Source organism: Petaurus breviceps, unplaced genomic scaffold (assembly GCF_028583685.1).
Source record: "Petaurus breviceps papuanus isolate PSGF00001 unplaced genomic scaffold, PetGlider_PUasm1.0 90630, whole genome shotgun sequence".
NCBI classification, from domain to species: Eukaryota; Metazoa; Chordata; class Mammalia; order Diprotodontia; family Petauridae; genus Petaurus; species Petaurus breviceps.
Window position 1 is genome coordinate 4,521,679 of NW_027187291.1, and position 20,404 is coordinate 4,542,082.

At 46.1% G+C, this 20,404-nt stretch overlaps 1 protein-coding gene and 1 long non-coding RNA gene across 5 annotated transcripts; both read right to left on the reverse strand.

The window, feature by feature from the left end:
• Positions 1–53: 53 nt before the first annotated feature.
• Positions 54–8,578, reverse strand: ATXN7L3 (ataxin 7 like 3). Of its 4 annotated transcripts, none has more exons than XM_069064436.1 (13): positions 8,331–8,578; positions 6,671–6,781; positions 6,049–6,181; positions 5,103–5,274; positions 4,906–5,003; positions 4,732–4,754; positions 4,424–4,469; positions 4,215–4,246; positions 3,820–3,888; positions 3,491–3,534; positions 3,046–3,117; positions 2,816–2,949; positions 54–2,627 (listed from the first exon to the last, which is right to left on the reverse strand). In XM_069064436.1, the coding sequence occupies exons 2-13, from the start codon at positions 6,719–6,721 to the stop codon at positions 2,479–2,481; spliced, it is 1,023 nt and encodes a 340-aa protein (XP_068920537.1). In that variant the 5' UTR covers positions 6,722–6,781; positions 8,331–8,578; the 3' UTR covers positions 54–2,478. The 4 variants fall into 4 exon arrangements, with proteins under 4 accessions (XP_068920537.1, XP_068920539.1, XP_068920538.1 ...); XM_069064438.1 differs by lacking the exon at positions 8,331–8,578 and adding an exon at positions 7,262–8,097; XM_069064437.1 differs by lacking the exon at positions 8,331–8,578 and adding an exon at positions 7,054–7,210.
• Positions 8,579–9,239: 661 nt separating this feature from the next.
• LOC138143097 (uncharacterized) lies at positions 9,240–12,565 on the reverse strand. The gene is made up of 3 exons (XR_011163606.1): positions 12,401–12,565; positions 11,670–11,771; positions 9,240–10,641 (listed from the first exon to the last, which is right to left on the reverse strand). It is a non-coding gene; the product is annotated as an uncharacterized lncRNA (long non-coding RNA).
• Positions 12,566–20,404: the final 7,839 nt, after the last annotated feature.

Sequence of the window (20,404 nt, forward strand, 5' to 3'; positions counted from 1 at the left end):
GGTTGATCTCCAGCCCTTCCCCCAGAGTGATGGTGGAGGATGAACAAGCATAGTTAACAACAGGAAAATGCAATTTATTTACACCAGCAGCCATGGGGGAATGGGGAATACACAGCGTTTACGAAGTTAGCTACCTGTACAAGATGGATTACATATGCAAAAATAAAATTTCAAAACCACAGGACAGCAACACCCCCTCCCTCCCAATGGCCCCAGCATGCATTAATGCCAGGCAGGTGGCCCTTGGGCATGCAGGGGGGGAGTGATGCATGGAAGGAGAAAAGCCACCGGCCACACACACAAAAAAATCAATACAGAACCCCCACACACATACTCGACGTGATAGGCTACAGGATGGACAATACATCTAGCTGGGAACTGGGGGAAGGATGGGAAGCAAAATCCACATATCCTGTTACTAGAGAAAGGGAAGGGGAGGCCGGGAAAGCTCCTAACCCAGCAATTAAAGGGCAATAAGCCCTCTTTCCCCAAAGGGAAAGAAATTGTTCCCTAAAGATCCCAGCTGGGCTGGGCTCATCATATAGCCCAGCAGGGACTGGGGCTGTGCCCAGGGAGGTGAACTATGGTTGGGCAAGTCAACATCGGGAAATTTCCCAACCAACTTCCTAGCTCTCCCTCTACAGACAGGAAGGGGAAGGTAGGAACCACATGGGCCTCAGTATAGTAAAAGGAGCATCACCGGGCCCTGGGAGCTACAGCCACCTCTCAGGTGGTGGGGGTTCCATGCCCCCACCCAGCACATTTGCCCCTTCTTCTCCAATACCAACCTACTTCCAAGACATGATTTGGAAGGGCTAAGGGGCACTGGGTTCCCTCCTATAAAGGGGGAGGGATTGCCCTGGGCCCAGCCTCTACTATAACACACACAGGTTTGGCTTTATTTCTCCCTTTTATAAACAAAACAAAATTCTTGGGTTAAAAACCAATCTGTAACCAGGCCCAGCCAGGGAGTTGGAGATGGTGGGTTAAGAACTGGGGGGGGGGTCCCCCAATCTGCTACTTCTGCTAGCTATCTAGAACCCACCCAAATTTGTTAATCCATTCCTGGCTACTAATGCTAGCATCTAGTAGGCCAGATCATTGATGGATTTCCACCCAGCCCCCCCGCCCCATCCTGGAAGGAAAGGAAAGATACATGCCCACCCCCTGTAGGGTTTCTCAGGATATTGTCCATTTCAAGTTTAGCAGTATTCCCACCTACTTTCAAACTGATAAGCATCCCAGTACCCCAGCCCTGACCGGTCTGTGTGGCAAGGTGGAGAGAAAAGGAAATACTTTCATGCCAATTTTGCAGGATGTAATGGGCAATTATCTACCACATCTCTTTCTCCTCTGGTACAAGCCTATAGGCACCACATCTACCCTCTTCCCACCTACTATATAAGATCAAGACTCTCTGCAAAGGGTCAGATTACAAGTTCAGAATAAATAATTTGGGGGGGGGGGAAGCTAAGAAGGAAAGGCAAGAGATGAACTAAAGCACATAGGAGTGAAAGAGGGCAGCAAGCAGCAAATAAGGACCTGGGGAGTCCTATCAGGACAAAAGGGTAAAAGCAAGGGGAACTTGGGGCTACCCTGAGGGTGAGGCTGGGCCCTTTCCCAGGGCAGGGGATGAGGTAAGAAAACATTTCAAATAAAGCAGCACCGTTCCCACTCACTTTGGAGCCCTGTCCCCCAAGGGTTCTGGAATTTAGGGAAGGGAGAAAAGGAAAGTTCTAATAAGTAGTTTCCCCTTCCTCCCTTTTCCCTTCCCATTCCCTGAAGCCAGAGGTTTCTGGCATCCCCCCTTGGCTCTCCAACAAAGGGGCAGCTCCCATGGCCCAGGTGGCCCTAAGATACTGAGGAGAAAGGTGGAGAGGGGAAGCAGTCTGAACTGCCCAAGAAAGAAATACTCTGTGCCTACCCACCCACTCCAGGAAGAGGGGTCACTGGCCAGGACTCTGGAAATGGGCAGCAGAGTAGCCCCCTCAGCCACAAGCACCAGACCCATTCACATTGTGGAAGGCAGTCAAGAGGCCTCTCTGGGGCTCAGTTCCCCATGCACAGCCCCCTGGATAGCCACAATGTGCCTTCCATGGAATTTCATTCAATCCCCAGGGTGAAAGGCAGGCAGTATATGCACCCTAGCATGGTATACAAGTCTGGCCCCCTCTCCTCACAATCCCAGCTGGACATCCAGGAAATCACAGAATAAATAGAAAAACACTCTCCCCTGAAAAACTCGTTCAAGGCAGAGCATGTCCAGGTCTGAATCCTGCACGCCTGAGGGTCGTGCACAGTCAATAGGATCCTGCCATCATGCTGTGGTTCAAACCAGGAGTTGGCATGACTCCTCCCCATAATTCACAACCCCAAATCTCTGGCCTTTGCTGAAGGCTGCCACCTGTCAACCAGATTTGGAGGGGTGAGGAGGAGGGGAAGATTGGCCCAAATAAGGGAACACCCTCCAGCCTCTGGTCAATTGATGTCATCATAGATGCTCGGTGTGGGGGGCGCAGGGGGCTTTGGCTTCTTCTTCTTGTTGGAGCTGAGGCCTGGAGCTGCCCCCACTAGACTCAGGTGGGGTTTCTTTTTCTTGGTCTTCCTCGATTCGGAGTTATTAGTACCTGAGGGAGAAGGCATTAGAGAATAAATCTAAGGAAAACTACTTGAAACTGCCCCAGTTATATAAACTGTAGGGCAGACATTTCTACACTTCTACTCCCCTTGTTGGACAATGTGCCGGGCACAGGGAAACTAAGAATTCTTTACTGGCCCCCAACCAGTTTTTCCCACCCCCCAGCCTGGTTCTCACTCGTCTTGGAAGAAGCAGAGTCAGAGGGTGAGAGATCAGAAGAGCCGTCCCACTGTAGTCGGCTTATCAGGGCCTGGCTCTCAGCCACATCAAAGCTGTCGTTTTCTACAGAACCCTCTGCCTCAGGCAAAGGGCTGGAGGTGAGAGGGATATTAGGGACACTGGTCATAATCTGAGGTCACTTCCCACCCCTACCCTAACCCCAATGTCCCTTTACAATTGCTGCTTACGCTGAGGGGCCCAGGAAGTAAACACGAACAGCCCGTCTCTGCTCATCTGTGTGCTGGGGGCAGCGAAGGGACCTGTGAGGGAAATGTTCATGACAGCCCAACTGTGGCTAGGAAACTCAGACAACTACACTGTTTGGGTTCCCTGGACACATCTTCTCTTGGTAAAGGAGGAAGGTTTGTATAGAAAGATCTGGTCCCTATACTGTGCAACAAAGTATGAATACTGAAGTTTTACCTACAATGAATGGCAGAGTGTATCTTTATGATTTCACACCAAAATAGAGGGACTCATTCCCAGAGACATCTGAAACCCACAACCCCTCTCAAGGGTTGGAAGAGAAGACAGATAATGCTATTTAGCTTGGCACTCCTTGGAGGATAGAGGAGCAAGTGCTCCACACTTCCCATAGCTCCACCCACCCCTCTGCCCCCAGCCCTTGCTTACCTAGTGCACATCTTCTTTGTGTGTTCAGAGATCACCCCACATTGCTGTAAGAAGAACACAAAAGGCAAGGTGAGGACAAAAGGATGAGTCTATGCCATATTACTAAATAGTCCCTCCTCCCTAAATTCTAGATCCCACTTAAATGGATCTTAAAATGACAGCAACCCCATCCCTTCCTCCCCCAATCTCCAAATCAGAAGAGATGAGGCTGCTAGCCAGATGGAACCATTGGGAGAGGGCTACCCTGCCACTACCTTGACCTCCTCCATAATTTTTCTCTCACTTCACACCTTCCCAGACCCAGATACCTCCCCTTCCTAGGGTCTCACTGTGGTAAGCAGGGTTCGAAGCTCCTCAGGACCTAGGGTTTCATAATTGATCCCAGAAGAGTTGCTATACTGTGAAAAAATTAGAGGAGGCCAGTGAGAGGGAAAATGGGAAGAGTTAATAAGGCACTAGTTGGTATATAACATCCCTTAAGTTGCAAGGTTTTATGATCACAGTTTTTCAAGTAAATTCTTTCAGCTGCACATGAGAGGAAACTAGGTGGGAGGGGGTCCCCAAACCACTCACTTCTTGCTGTTAGAATATCATGCAATTTGCCCTAATATGAGGAGCAACACACTCCCAACTTGGGCCATATGACTCCATACAGAGAAAAATTCACTCCACCCAAGGATTAAAAAAATGTAGAACTATCAGAGATAGGATTGGCCCTACTCACCTTAAAAGGATCTGAATTGCTGCTAAGTTCCCCTGAAGAAGAAAAAACAAAACAGGAGGGGGATTGGACACAGGTATAGGTAGATGGACCTATAAATAACCTGAGAGAGGATGTGGGGATGACAGAAGGGTCACTGACTGTCCCAGGATGGCTTCCTTAGTCTTTTATCCCCAAAGCCACAGCCTGTAGTCCTCCCTGACCCCACTTACCATTTTTGTGTTTTAATGACTTGGACCTTCGAGGGGAGTTGGGGTTCTGGAAAGAGAGAAAAGGATTAGGGTACAATGGAACAAAGAAGCAGGAAAGATAAAAGGGGGCTGACATAAGAACATCCCAAGTTCCCACTCCCCCAATTCTTCTCCTCTCTCTGCCCTAGAACTTAAATACCCTGTTGCCAGGTCAACCAACGATACCCTTAGCCTGGAGCCCACAAAGGCTCCTTGAGAGCCCAGAAAGAAGTATTACAGCCTCAGTGTACCCCCCCAATCCACCATTCCTCTATCTGCCCATCTCTCACCTTGTCTGATTTTCTCTTCTTTGCTATGAAGAGAAAAGGAAGATGATTGCAATTACCTGAAGTTTCCAAATCTAAGGTCCCACAACGAAAAGCACAACATCCTCACAACAGAACCATGAACTGAGCACTGCCCCCCACCCCTGCCCCGAGATTCCCCAGGCAGATCCACACCACCTTTCTTCTCCGAGCCGTAGAACCAGTCATTGTCATTGATATCATCATTGTCTTCCTGGTCACTCTCAGACTTGTTCATATTGTTGCTGCTGGCAATCCTGTCCAGAGGAGACGGGAGGCAGTTATGGAGACACCCCCTCCACTGAGAGCTTCCCTCCGGTCTCCTCCTCTGCCTCTCTCGGTGCCTGCCCACTTACCGACGGTTGGCAATGCGACTGCTGTTCCGGCCCATGCCTAGACACTTCTCCAGGTGGGGAGCAAAGCGGGAGGCTGCAATGCTTCGGCTGCAGTTGGGGCAAACACATTCCTTGTTCTTCCACTGATTGTATACTTGCCCAAAGATATCCACTCCAGGCTGGTCTACAATCTCTGGGGAGGTGAGAGTCACAGAGATCAGGGTAAGAAGGAGAATCCTTTAGACACCTTCAGTAAATAGCCCTAATTTCTTTTCTTTTTTTTTTTTTGGCCTTTTTGGAGAGCAATTGAGGTTAAGTAACTTGCCCAAGGTTACATGGCTAGTTTTTTTGTGTGGTTGTTAAGTGTCTGAGGCTGGAACCGAACTCCAGTCCTCCTGACTCTAGGGCCGGCGCTTTACTCACTGTGCCACTAAGCCGCCCCAAATAGCCCTAATTTCACATACAACTACCCCTTGAGCTATGACATGCAGCTCCTCATGGGCAGGGATGGACACAAGTGACTGGGGGAGAAAGGAAAGGCTTGCTGTCACTAAGGAAGGCTCTGAACGTCATATCTGTACCCACCACAGGGCTCAGCAATCATGGTGGAGATGGAACAGGCAGGAAAAGGAAACCAATCCTAAGCCAGGACCACAACAAAGAATACACTCCCACCTGCACATCCCTACCCTGTTTACTTGCCTCCTGCACCCCAACACTCCCCCCCCACACACAGATCAGGAAAGCCAAGGCTGTTTTTAAAAGCAGTAGGTCTTTTCAATTTCTACTCAGGTCCTAGCCCAGGTAGAGTTTGTCCATAAGATCCAGCCCCATACCACAACTGATCATAAGAACCCCAAGCCACAAAGCAAAGCAGATTATTCTGCTCAAGGGCAAGGTTAAGTCTATGGAGACAAGAAGTAAGCCTCTAGGTTAGACCTGTATTGTTCCACCACCTGAGTCTCACCAAAGTCCTTCATGCTGTCAGGGTCTGTGTCATCCAAGAAGAAGTAGCCACACTTGACAGCCCGGTGCACCTCAAAGCAGAGTCCCAAACAAGCATCTTCCACCAGGTCTGTATAAATATCATGAGCGATGGCCTGGGCCCCACGAAAAAACAAGAGTGATTAAAGGGGACCTTTCTATTTTAGCATTATTCCCTAACATTACCTACAACTGCTTCAGATCCAGGCACAAGAGGGCCATCCTCCATTTTGAATTCCTAATTTTTTTTTTCTCCTAGTTCTCAATTATTCTTTTCCCCAAAGAAGTGACACCCAAATTCCTGGAGCCTAAGGTTAAGAACTGAAAGGACTTTAGAGATTATCTAGTCTATCCTCAGAACATTTAATTCAACCTCCTCATTTTTCAAAGAGAAAAACTTACTTTTGGAAAGTTGATGTGACCTGCTCAAGGTCACACAGGTAGAAAATAGCAAATGTACAATTTGAACCCAAGCCTAAAACTCCAAATCCTTCAGTGCCCTTTCTACCATATCACCATGCCCAATGGCTTCTCTCTGCTGCTGATATCAAATATAGATGTCCAGAGAACAAAGATGAAAGAAAAACAGATGGGAGAGTCCTCACCTCCAGCTTGCTGTTATCCAGGCCAGACAAAGACATTTCCTCCATTTTCATTTGCAAACTCTCCTGGAGAAGACGTTCTGACTGCTCATAGCACAGCAGGCGGCAACACAGCTGTATACATTGAGAAGTGGGGGAGGAAGGATAGTTTAAGTCCAGAGCACCTCTCCTAGGTCTTGTCCCTCCACTCCCAGTTCCCCTCTCCCTCCACAATTTACTGATCCCTGGGTCTTGCACCTTGTTTAAGAATATTCCTTCAGAAGCTGAAAACCTTAAGCCATTTCAACTTTCCCAAAGTGTATGGGGGGGGGGGGAGAAGGGATGTGGAAGGTAGGAAATTAAACAGATTCCTAAGTGTAACCCTTTCCACCAACATACATACATACATTTCATCCCCAGAGTGACTTCTGCTCTGCCATGGTGGCCACAGAAAGCAGGGACCCATGTCACTTCACTTTAGGTAACTCCCTGTCCTAGACCTTTGCTGAATTCTCACATAAATGTAAAGGAAGAAGATATCTTAGGGATTTTCTAGTCCAAGCACTTCACTTTACAAATTAAGACATTGAAGCCTAGAAGAGTTAAATGACTTACCCAAAGTCATTGTAACTGGCAGGACCCTGGGTCTCTTCTCATAAAGCAATGAAGCTAACCTTGTAAAAGGGCTAAGTTAAAGGAGCATAGAACAGTGCTGAATTTTTGCATTATACTCCAGAGCAATAGATTTTGCAGCGCAGAACCAGGGTTTTAATCTTAGCTCTACCACTTGATACTTGTGACCCTAGGCAAATTATTTAACCTACTAACCTAAGGGCCTCCCTCTCCTTATCTGTAAAGTGTAGAGGGTGGAACTGAGGAACTCTTAAATTCTTTCCAGCTCTGTATCTACTATTCAGCATAGATTGAGGATTAGAAGCTGGGAATGGGAAGGAAGACTTCCCCCACCCCCCAACCAAGCAAGCCCAAGACTGAAGACAGCATGGCAGAAAGCAATAACCTATTTCACTGGTTCCCTCCTCCCAACTGTGGAGTCTCTAGATGTGTCAAGCAGGGGGGACTGAGAATAAACCTGGGCTTGTGAATGGTGGTGGGTTTGGGCTTCTTTTCTTTTTTTTTTAAAGAAGGAATGAGAACAGAGCACTAAGGTTGGGGGATGTTAGTTTTTCTCTCCCACCTTCCCCAGTACTGCATTGATGCTGCATCACACTGGGGGGGAAGGAGAGGGAGGAGCCCAGGCCACACAGGTTCCCATCATCACTACCCAGTCCTGGGGAGAAACAAGGTCCTGCCGCATCCCCCCAACTTCCCAGGAAGGGGCAGACACCCTGTAGGGCCCCGCGGGAAGGGGTGCTCCAGACTGGGGGCTCCGGGTGGCTATTGTCCTAGCCCCTCAGGGCACCCTGGTCTTCCCTCCCAAACAAAGGGAACCCCCTTCCTTGGGCCTGGGGGCCTCCCCCACCCCAGGGCAAGCGAGGGGAGTGGGGGGGGTAGGAGGGGAAGAGGGCAAGCCACACCCCGGGACCGAGAAACACCCACTGCTTCCGGGACTTGGGGGAGGGGCGGGGAAGAGAACACGGCACTGGCGGCAGCGGGTCAGAGGGCGCAAGGGTCAAGGGTCAGGGGGCGGAGCCATGGGACCCCAGGCCCCTCCCCCCTCACTCACCCCGCCCGGATGGCTGCGCCGGGGCCCCAGGACCTCTCAGGGTCGCGTCCTCCAGCGGCGGCGACGGCGGCGGCTGCTGCTGCTGCTACTCCTCCGGGGACCCATGTCCGTCCGTCCGTCCGTCCGTCCTCGCCTCGCCTCCCGGAGCCGGGGGTCGAGCTGCCCCCTCCCCCCCGCCGCCGCCTCAGCGGGCGGCCATGGCCCCTTCCTTCCCCTCCCTCCAGGCCTCGCTGCCTCGTCACCGCCTCCTGCTCACCTCACCCCGCCCCTCCTCCTCCAACCTCCCCCCCCCCCCCCCCGGACTATCCAGCCCCCCTCTCCCCCGCGGGGGGCGCGGCGCGAGGAACCCCCCGCCCCCCCCCGGGGGAAGCCGCGCCCGCCCCCCCCCCCCCCCCCCCCCCCCCCCCCCCCCCCCTCCAACCTCCCCCCCCCCGCCCCGGGACTATCCAGCCCGCCTCTCCCGGGCGGGGGGCGCGGCGCGAGGAACCCAGAGCGCGCGCGCGAGGTAAGCCGGGCACGCGCGCCACCCCGCCCCACGCTCGGCCTCCCCGCAGCGGCCTCGACCTTCGGGCCCCTCCCCTTCTTCCGCTGTCCCCTCCCTCACTTCCTGTCTGCCTGCTCTCTCTTCCGCGCGTGCTGCGGCTGCTCGAGCTAGCGGGGTCCCAGCGCGTGCATCTGCCTCGCGGACCGCCGCTCAGCAGCATTGGCTATTGGGGGCGGAGATAGGGCGGGAGAGGCAGAGGGAGCCGAGCAGAGAGGAGGGACGCCACGCCGCGGCCGAACGTCCCTACGGCAGTACCTCCCCAGAGAGCGTGGGGAGGGGGCGGGGCCTCGATTGTCTTCTCCCCGCCAATGGGAAGCACGCATCCCTGCCGCCTGTCCAATAGGGCCGCATGGGGCGGGAGCGGTGTTTAAAGCGGCGGTGCGCGACTTGCGGAGAGGTGGATACTTTGTAGCAATACGAGCCAGCTAACTGGGCGGGGAGCGGGTGGTGTTGAACTCTGGAGTCCGCTCCTCCCCGCCTCCTGCCCTGGGGACGCCTCCGTACCCACAGTCCCCGCCCTTTTCTCGAGGAAACCCCGCCTCTCTCAATGCAGGCGGAGTGTTCTGGGGAAGGTGGATTAATGCATGCCAGTAGCTCTTGTTGGTTGTGAATTTCCATAGGCTGCGAAGAGGGTCCCAAGATTTCCAGCTGTAGGGCCATGCGCTGTCCCTTGAACACGCCCCCCCCCCTGCCTCCATCCCACTACGTGCCTTTTAGCCGCCCCGCCCCCTGTGCCAAGGATGCCACCTCTTCCTTCTGAGTTTTACTCCATCTATTTGTGTCATCTAGTGGAATTCCTTGTCCCAGTTCTCTAGCGATGGCCAACCCATTCATAGTCTTCCTTTAAAAAATAATTTTAGTATTTGCAGATACTATACTTGTTTGTATGCCGCCATTGCGGGGGTGGGGGAGAGGGAGAGAAAATTTTTGAAACTCAAGGCATTGTGGTAATGAATCCTGTAAACTAAAAGTAAACTAATTAGTAAAAAAGAGAGAGAACTTCCAGCTTATGATCACCACATAGCTCAGTTTTTTATGTTGGGGCTCAGTCTTACTTTGGCCAGTTTTTCCATATTATGGTGACAGTAAAAAGAGTGTGATCTAAAAATGACTGCTATGATGTGAATAGAAAGAACAAAAAATGAAACTAAATATTGTGTAATTACACTGACCAAGCTTGGCTCTGGAGAAGAGAGAAAATATACCCAGTTCTTTGTGGAGGTGTGGGACTGTGGCTGTGGAACACTGCATTATACTGTCAGAGTCACTAATGTGTTCCTCAGTTTTGTAGAACTGCTTTCTTTTCCCTTTTTAAGCTGTTTTCTTGGCTTTATTGTATATACAGGTGTACATATCATATACAAAGTATATATATATATATATGTATATACAATGTGTATATCATTCAATCAATAAACATTTATTAAGCAAAAAATTAATTTAAATGATTATTATTTTAATAATAATTAAATTTTCACATACAGATGTATCTTTCTTCTCCCCACCTCACACCTTCCCTCTTTGGGAAAGAAGAAAAGGAAAAACAAAGCCCTTGTAACAAATCTGCATAGTCAAGCAAAACAAATCCTCTTATTGGTCATTCCCAAAAACTGTATGCTGTAATCTCCTGATTCCATCACCACTCTCTCAGGAAGTGGGTACCATGTTTCATCTTGGGTCCTCTGGAATCCTGGTTGGTCATTGTGTTGTTCAGAGTTAAGTCTTTGAAAGTTCTTTGTCCTGTTTTCTTTCCTTCCCACTTCCCCACTAAAAAAAAAGAAAAGAAAAACAAAGCCCTTTAAACAAATATGTAAAGTCAAGTAAAACGTTTTCATACTGGCCATGTTAAAAATGTCTCAAACTGTGTCCGGAATCCATCACCATTTTCTCAGGAGCTTGGTAGCATGTTTCATGTTGGGTCCTCTGGAAATGTGGCTGGTGATTTCATTGATCAGAGTTCTTAAGTCTCTCAAGTTTGTCTTTACAATGTTGTTGTTAATTGTATAAATTGTTTTCCTGGTTCTGCTTATTTCATTCTGCATCAGTTCATGTAAGTTTTCACACAAGTTCCTCTGATAGCCTTCCTCTCATCATTTCATTCAGAACAATAAAATTCATTACATTTATACATTATAATTTGTTCAGCCATTCTTTAACTGAAGGCATTCCTTTAGTTTACAGTTCTTTTCAGCCACAAAAGAAAAAAAAAGCTGCTATAAATATTTTTGTAAATGAGTCCTTTTTCTTTGATCTTTTTGTGATATAGCCTAGATATTTCTAGTTTAAAGGGTCTAGTAATGTAGGTCTAGTTGTGGCAAATGCACAGTTTAGTAAATTTGGGGACAAAGATCCAAAACTGCTTTCCAAAATGATTGAATCAATTCACAACTCCACTAACAGTACATTAATGTTTTTTCCCCCATAAACCCTCAAACATTTGTTATTTTCCTTTTATGTCAACTTTGCCAGTCTCTTAATCTTTTCTCAGTGAACTCGACAGGTTCTTCTTCTCCAACCCCAAACTCAGTCTTTATACTTAGGGACTTCAGTGGTTCACCTCCCATGACCTCTTTTCTTTCCCTTAGTTACCTAGGAATCCTCAGATTATTCTATGTCCTTGCACCCAATTTTCTGAATTCCTATCTCCACTACCTAGCCCATCCTAAATTTATTCTTTATCCTTATGGTGGTCTCCAATCCTTCTATCCCTCTCTGTTTTGTTCCCTGTCCTCCCCATGCCTTCATGGTCTTGACCAGTTCAACCACATACTATTAGCTACCCTTAGACTCCTTACCTTCTTGTCCTCTCACCAGCTAACTATTCCTTGCCAAACTCTTGGGTTACTGCTACCGGTACCATCTGCTGTCTCTCTTCCTGCTCATGTCTCACGGAAGTCCTTTGGGGAAAGTCAAAACAGCTTGAATAAAATCAGTGTAGCTTAAATTAGAAGAAAAGTAATTAATTGGGGAAAATATCTTTGCAACAAGTACCTGTAATAAAGATACCTAAGATTTAAATATATAAGATTGGATTTGATATGCAAGATTTAAATGTATAAGAACAAGAGTCATTTGCCAATAGATAAATAATCTAAAGAAGTTTTCTTTCTTTTGACCAAAAAAAGGAGACGATATCTTTTGGGTTGTTTTTTTTAATCACTTTCACTTCCCAATGTGTTCCTCCCTTCTCCCTGCAAAAAGCCATCCTTTATGGGACAGGGGACTGGCCAATGAGAGCCCAGTTTAGGAACATGTGCAGTCTTCTTTGCCCAGTATAATCCACATGTATAGTAGAGTTTCCTGCTCCCCATTACAGAGCATGCCCAGGTATTTTATAACTATTTTCCTGTCTGATTACTGTGTGGTGAAGAAAAGGCTTTTTGACTGACTGATGATCCAGAAAAAAATAAACTATGCTTGCAAAAGGCACTAACTAGGCAAATGGATCTCCCTTTCCCATGGTAGTTATAGTCAGTTACTCAATAAAGTGTTGGGGATACAAAGAAAGGCAAAAAACAGTACCTACCGCTCTAGGAGCTCTCAGTCTGACTGGAGAGATAGCAAACAGTTGTGCAAAAACAAGCTAAGTACAGGATAAATAGGAAATAACCAACAGAGGGAAGGCACTAGAATTAAAAGGAATTGGGAAAGACTTCTTTTAGACAGTGAAGAGCAGGAATTGCAGAGGGCCTTAAGGTGGAGGAGGGGCCTTGGGGCTATCTCTCACCTAATTACCAGGAAGCCAGTGGGGCGTGGCCCAACTATTTTGATGTCCCTATTGTTGTTTTTCAGTCTTTGTGACTTGAACCCCTTTTGGGATTTTCTTGGCAAAGGTACTGGAGTGGTTTGCGAGTGGTTTGCCATTTCCTTCTTCAGCTAATTTTGCTTTTGTTTTGTTTGCCTTTTGGAGGGCAGTTGGGGTTAAGTAACTTGCTCAAGTTTACACAGCTAGTTTTTTTGTGTTAAGTGTCTGAGGCCAGACAGAACCAAACTCAGGTCGTCCCCACTCCGGGCCGGCATTTACTCACAGCGCCACCTAGCCGCCCTCCCCATTTCTTTTTTGGAGGGGCAGTTGGGGTTAAGTGACTTGCCCAAGGTCGCATGGCTAAGTTTTTTTTTTTTTTTTTTTTTTTTGTGGTACGTGTCTGAGGCTAGATTTGAACTCTGGTCCTCCTGACTCCAGGGCTGTTGCTCTATCACTGTACCACCTGGCCGCCCCAATCTTCAGCTTCTTTTACAGATGATGGAACTGAGGTAAACAGGATTAAGTGACTTGCCTAGGGTCACCTAACTAGTGTCTGTGGCCAGATTTTTACTCAGGAACATGAATCTTTATTCAGCTACTAAGTAGCTAGGTAAAATTTAAACTCAGGCCCAATATACCATCTAGCTACTCCAAAGATAAGAATGGTATAGTGGAAAGATCCTTTTTTCTTGAGTCCAAGGACATGGGTTGAAATCCCTCCTCTGACATTCCTTATAAGATCTTGAAGATGTGATATAACCTCCCTTTGCCCCAGTAAAGTGAGAGGGAAAGGTGGAGCCTTTCATTTCTACATCTATGACCTATACATACAAAAATACTGATAGTAGTACTTCTTGTAATAGCAAACAGTTGGAAGGAAAGGGAATGCCCATTGGCTGGGAGAATGACTGAACAATGTTGGCATGAGAGTGAGATAAAATTGTGCCATCTGAAATTACTTCTGAATATGAAAAATTCAGAGAAACTTGGGAAGAAGACTTAAATGAACAAATTTAAAGCAAAGAAACCAGAACCAGAAGAAGAGTTTATATAATGATCACAATTATGTAAAGGAAAATAACTGTGACTTTACAACTCTGATTTAGTGACCAATTATAAGCTAGGTGCTTAAATCTGACTTCTGATACTTAGTAGCTGTGTGATCCTGAGGAAGTCATTTAACCCTGTTTGCCTCAGTTTCCTCATCTGTAAAATGAGCTGGAGAGGGAAAGGGCAAACCACTAGCTGTGTGACTCTGGGTAAGCCACTTAACCCTGTTTGCCTCAGTTTCCTCATCTGTAAAATGAACTGGAGAAGGAAATGGCAAACCACTCCACTTATCTTTGCCAAGAAAATCCCAAATGGGGTCAGGAAGCGTTGGACATGACAAATTATAATTTCAGAGGTTTTGATGGTGAAGCCTATCACCCCCCTTTCTGCAGAGAGGTAGAAAATGGAAGTGTGGAATAAAGCATACATTTTGAGACAGGGCCATTGTGGAGTTTTGTTTTACTCAACTGTATTCATTTGTTAAAAAGAAGGGTTCTGTGGGGGTGGGGGAGTTAATGAGAAGGGTTAAGAAGGCGAGGAAAAAAGAGCAGCAATAAAACTTAAAAAAAAAAACCCGCCAAATAACCAAGTTATCTGGGTTTTATGTCATCTAATTTTATAGATGTCATAGCACAATAGTTCTTTCATTTTAGATTGATTGACTCTGGTTACAACTCTCTCTCTCTGTCTTTGTGTGTATCTCTCTCTCTCCAGACCTCTATTGCTTCCTCTCCCTTCCCTCTTAAGGGAGCACCTCACCTCCTATTGAGAAAAAAAAAAATAAGAAGATATCCTTATAGTATCATAAGTTTGGAGCCAGAAGGAACCAAATTGTTGTTTAGTTGTTTCTGACTCTTAGTGACCCCATTTTCTTGGCAGAGATACTGGAGTGGTTTGCCATTTCCTCCTTGAGCTCATTTTACAGATGAGGAAACTGAGGCAAAAAAGGGGTAAGTGACTTGCCCAGGGTCACACAGCTAGTAAGTGTCTAAGACCAGATTTGAACCCAGGTGTTCCTGACTCCAGGCTGGGTGCTCTGTCTACCTAGCTGCCCCAGATGCCATAGTCATTTAATCCAATTGATTTTATTTTACAGAGAAAGAGGAAACAGATTTCTTGAAGAAGTGACATATGCAAGGCTTCAGAGACAGTAAGTTTCAGAGCTTAACCAAGGTTCTTTGACTCCAGATGTAGTACTCTTTCTTCTGACACTGTACCTCAAATTCTCTCTTCATTATTCCCTCATTGTTTTCTCTTTTGCTCCATTCTCTGACAAAAAAGGTGTGGGCCTTCTCCATGCCAAGGCCAACCCCTCTCCTTGTACTATGACAGCTAGTGATAAAGTAGGTAGAGGGAGCACTGGGGCCTGGAGTCAAGAAGACCTACGTTCAAATCCAGTCTCAGATGCTTACTGATTCTGAGCAAGTGACTTAACTAACCTCTGTTTCCTCATCTGTAAAATGGGGATGATAAGAATAGCACCTGCTTTACAGAATTGTTGAGAGGATCAGATGAGGTAATATTTCTAAAAAGTGTCTGGCACAGTGCCAAGCACACAGTAAATACTTAATAAATGATTCTTCTCTTCCCTTTCTCCTATTGATACCCTCTCCTCTCAAAGCTTGCCCCCTCAATCATTCCTTCCCCCCTCTTATGTCTAATCTCTCCATATACAGTAATTCTTTCCTTTACACTTATAAATATCTCCAGATCTCCCTTCATTTGATACAATCATTCTCTCATGTTAAAATGAACATGGGGTACCATGGAAAGAGCACTGGCCCAGGAGTTAAAAGGTGTGGGTTCAAATCTTGGTTCTGTCACTTATTACCTGTGTGACTTTGGATATGCTAATTAGCCTCGTTGGGCCTCATTTTCCTCATCTGTAAAACTGGGGGTGGGGAATACCCCCTAAGATCCTTCTCAGTTCTAGATCTATGATCCTATAATCCAGGGAAAGGTTGTTTACATTGTTGCCTATACCTCACCTCTCACTCACTTGACTCCTTGCAGTCTGGCTTCCAACTCCACCACTTGACTGAAACTACTCCCTCCAAGGTGGATGGTGATCTCTTCACTCTTGAATCCAGTTTTCTCATTCCTCATTCTCTCTGCAGCTTTTGACAACAGTCAACCTTCCTTCCTGGATATTCTCTCCTTCCTTGCCTTCTGTGATGGTACTCTGTTGGTGTCCTTTGCTAGATTATTATCACCCCTCCAAAGTGTGGGTGTCCCTTAGGCCTCTGTCCTGGTCTTTCTGTCTCTGTCTCTCTCTTTCTCTGAATTTGTCTCTTTCTTTCTTTTGAACAAAAAAAGATGATATCTTTTGCTTTTTTTTTAATCTCTCCTTCCCTTCCTCCCTCTCCTCCTCTCCTTTCCTCTTCTCTCTCTTTCCCCTCCCCTTGCCTGCCCTCTCTCCTCTCTCTTTCTCTGTCTTTCTGTCTCTCCCTGTTTCTCTTTGTCTCTCTCCCTAGAGATTCATAGATCCCTGTATCCAGTCTTAATCTCTCTCTTAAATTTCATTACTATATTACCAACTGCCTGGTAGACATCGCCACCATGTCCTTTTAAACATATCAAACTTAACATGTTTAAAACACAAGTCCTTATATTTTCCCCCAAACCCATCCTTCCTTCAGATGTTTTCCTTTTATTTTTTTTATTTTGCTTTTCGGAGGGGGGAGGGCAGGGCAATTGAGGTTAAGTGACTTGCCCAAGGTCACAAGGTTAGTAAGTATTAAGTGTCTGAGGTCACATTTGAACTGAGGTCCTCCTGACTCCAGGGCCGGTGTTCTATATTCACTGCGCCACCTATCTGCCCCTGTGCCCCTTTTCATAAAGGGACCTTCACTGTTCTAGTCACCCAGACCTTCAGTCCTGGTGCATTCATTTAAACCCTTCTTCAGCCTCTGTATTTAGTCAGTTGCAGAATTTTCTTGATACTGTTTCCACACTATCTCTTGCATTTGTCCTTTTTTCTCTATTTACAAGACTACCACCCTACATCAGACCCTCACCAACGCATGCCTGGACTATTGCAATAGCTTCCTAATAATAATTCCTTGGTTCAAGTCTCTTTTCCCCCCTAATCTGTCCTCCACATAGGTGGCAAATTGATATTCCTAAAACAAATGTGGTATGGGTTGCTATGACATCCTTTCATTTCTATCTGTTTGTCTGTCTCTACCCCTCTCTCTGTCTCTGTCTATCTACCTCTTTGTCTTTCTGTCTGTCTCTGTTCTCAGGAAAGTTCTCATAGGGGAAACAGATTTGGGAGATCTTAGTGGTTAGATCTGTGCATATGTGTTCAGGTCTTGGAGTTCCCCATTTCTTTTTTCCTTATAGAGGATCTTCCTGACCCAAATGCATGCATTAGGAGCAAGGAGCCACAGGATCAAAAAGAATTTGAGGTTTGAACCCTGGATAGGGAGTCCCTGGGGACCACCCCTCATGCTTGCTTTGCATGTTGTCTTCTCCATTAGATTGTAAGCTCCTTGAGGTCAGGGGCTGTATTTTGAGTCTTTTTGTATTCCCAGCATTTAACACCCTGCTTGGAACAGAGCAGGGCATTAATAAATGTTTATTGATTGATAGGGCTTAAGACTTCCGGGTGAAATGAGGCCCTTGGTTGATGGCTTAAGTAAAGAATGATGTAATACAACTTGGATATTATACTCCCTCACTGAAAAAAAACTCTGGTAGTAGTAGCAAGGCTAGAGAGAGTTAGGTGGACTCATGGATAGAGTACTGGGGTCTGAATTCAGGAAGACTGAAGTTCAAATTCTGATTCAGAAATTTGCTAGCTGTGTGATCCTGGGCAAGTCCCTTAAGCTCTGTCTACCTCAGTTTCCTCATCTGCAAAATGGGAATTTTGCAAAATGCAAAATACATCTTCCAGGGTTGTGGTGAGGATCAAATGAGATGATACTTGTGAAGTGCTTTATAAACCTTACAATGTTGTTATTATTACTATTATTAAGAAAGGCAGCAAATGAGCTGATTCAGGCTACTTATACCTCTGCAGTGCCTGTGGTATCATTTAGTGACCATGACCACAGATGTTACACATAGATCTGATCATCTCCATCTCCTCCCCCTCCCCCCACTTCCCCACTGCCAAAATCTTCAGTGGCTTCCAATTGCCTCTAGGATGAAAAAAACCCAACACAACAACAAAACCTCAACCTGATATTTAAAATTGTTCTCTGATCAAGCCCCCTTGCCTTTTCAGTCTTATTTTATACTCTCCAAATTTCATACTTTCTCTGTTTAGTCAAACAAGCCTGCTAAGCTGTTCCTGATAATCAAATTCTACCTTCAGCCACCATAACTTTGAACAAATGATGCCCTATTTTGAGAATTCACTTCTCTTCTCCCCTCTCCTCTACCTCAGGGAATCACTCAAAGCACAGCTCAAGAATGATTTCCTACCTAAAGCTTTTACTGATTCCCCCCCCCCCTTATAAGTACTTTCTCCCTTTTAAACACTTTGTGCCTCTATTTATTCGTACAGATGTTGTAGTATGTAAGTTCCTTAAGGAGTGTTTTATCTCTAATGCTGTAGTATGTAAGTTCCTTAAGGGGTATTTTATCTTTGACCTTGTATGCCCGGTGCGTCCCACACTTGTTGAGGTGTGTCTGACTCTGTGACCCCATATGGGGTTTTCTTGGAAAAGATCCTGATTTGCCATTTCCTTCTCCATCTCATTTTACAGATAAGGAAACTGAGGCACAAAGTGTTAAGTGATTTGTCCAGGGTTACACTAAGTGTTGGAGGCCGAATTTGAACTCAGGAAGATGAGTCTTCCTGACTCTGGGTATATCACAGCATAGGTGCTTAATAAATGTTTTATTGTGACACTGTGTAACTCTGGACAGGTCACTTAACCTCTGCCTTAGTTTCTCCAACTGTAAAACAGGGATAATAATAGCACCTACTTTTCAGGGCTGTGGTAAGGATCAAATGAGATACTTTGCAAACAAGCATTATATAAATATGAGCTATCATCATCATCATCATCACTGGCTTCCCCCATTGCTTTATTTATATTCTTTGATCTGGAACCTCCACCAGCTTTCTAGCCCTATGACACTCAGTGTGGGACAAGCTGATGGGGCACAGCCACAGTGCCAGCCACTAGGTGGTGTTATCAGAAATTGGCAAATAAGGTAGAGAGGTATGATGTAATGCTGGAGGTCCCAGGCTTTTTTCAGGCCTTGGATCTCTTGGCTTTCAGCATATCTTCCTGTACCCTTTAATCAATATGAAAAGAAATAAACTTTTGCTTTTACCATACAAATGCACAGAAGGAAACCTCCCCAGTGTCCTCTATTCAGTATGAAAGGAAATACATTCTAATACAAATAAGAAACAAAACAAAGAAATGACCCCCAATGGGCGTGGACTGGGTCATCTCTTAGGGGTTCCTTCCAGCTCTAAATCTGATCTCTGTTTCCTTGTGCAAAAAGTGAATGGGCTTCCTGAGCCTCCTCCTTGACTATCATCTCATTAGTATGAGTGCTATGGATGCAGCAGAGGGTATGGAGAGAACGCTGCATTTAGCAGCCAGGAGAGGCCTGGGTTCAGGTCTCACTTTGGACCCCAATCAGCTGTGAGATCATGGGTTTAACTTTCAGAAGCTGATTTCTTCACCCACAAAATGGGGGTGGCACATACAATACCTGCCTCAAAAGGTGGTAGTGAGGACCCAAGGAGACAAAGACTTGTCTCAAAAAGTGCTATACAAAGGCCTACTCGTTTATAGAGCTATTGTTATTTAATGGAGGAGAAAGCTCTTTCCCATGCCCTTCTCTCCCCTGCTCCCACCCCAGGTGATTCAAAGCTCAGCCTGGGAGGTTGGGGTGTCTGGCCGTGGGTGCAAAGACTCTTGGGATGCCCTAGTGCAGGATCTTAACCATTGGCTGTTCAGTATCAAGACTTTAGAACCTCAAGAGCCACTGTTACCAAAAACCGGGGTGAAGGAATTACAAGAAACAAAGGGACTGAGGATCCTAGAATTCTTTTTGTACTCAACTTTGATTGTTTAAAACACCCTCTAAAGCAATGATCCCATATAGTCAGGGAATGGGATAGTCTCCATTAGTTAATTTTCCAGGTAAGTGAGATAAAGTGCCAGATAAATTTCAAATAGCACAAAACAGGTTTTGTCATATTTTAAAAAACAGAAATCCAAGACCGTGGGTAGCTTAACCTGTTGGCCTGTTTCCTCATCTGTAAAACAGGGATAACAGTACCTACATCCCAGGATTGTTATGGGATAGCCTGAGATCTGTGCATTCTTAATATTTTGATGGTAGCATTTCAGTGTAATTGGTTTCTTTTGTAATCCTAGTTTATGAATTTAAAAATCATTATTCCAGGAAGGAGTCTGTTTTCACTAGACTGCAAAGGGACCATGATTCAAAAAACTTAAGAATCCATGAATTGGAGAGAAATTTTTGTATTTTCAGCATTTAGCACCATACTCTGTACATAGTAGGTACTTTAAAAAGATGGTATTTAAGATGGAAGCACTATGTGGAAAAGCCTTCACCTGCTCAGAAGCTGCTTTCCCCCTCACCAGATTTGAATTGGGCTCTTGCCAAGGGTGGAGAAACTACTGAGCCTTGAAGGAAACCTCCATCTAGTGAGAAGTTAGTGGGACACCTAGAAGGCCTAGAGACAGGTGTTTCCCAGTATCAGATGGATTATAGAATACCCTTTCCCAGTTACCA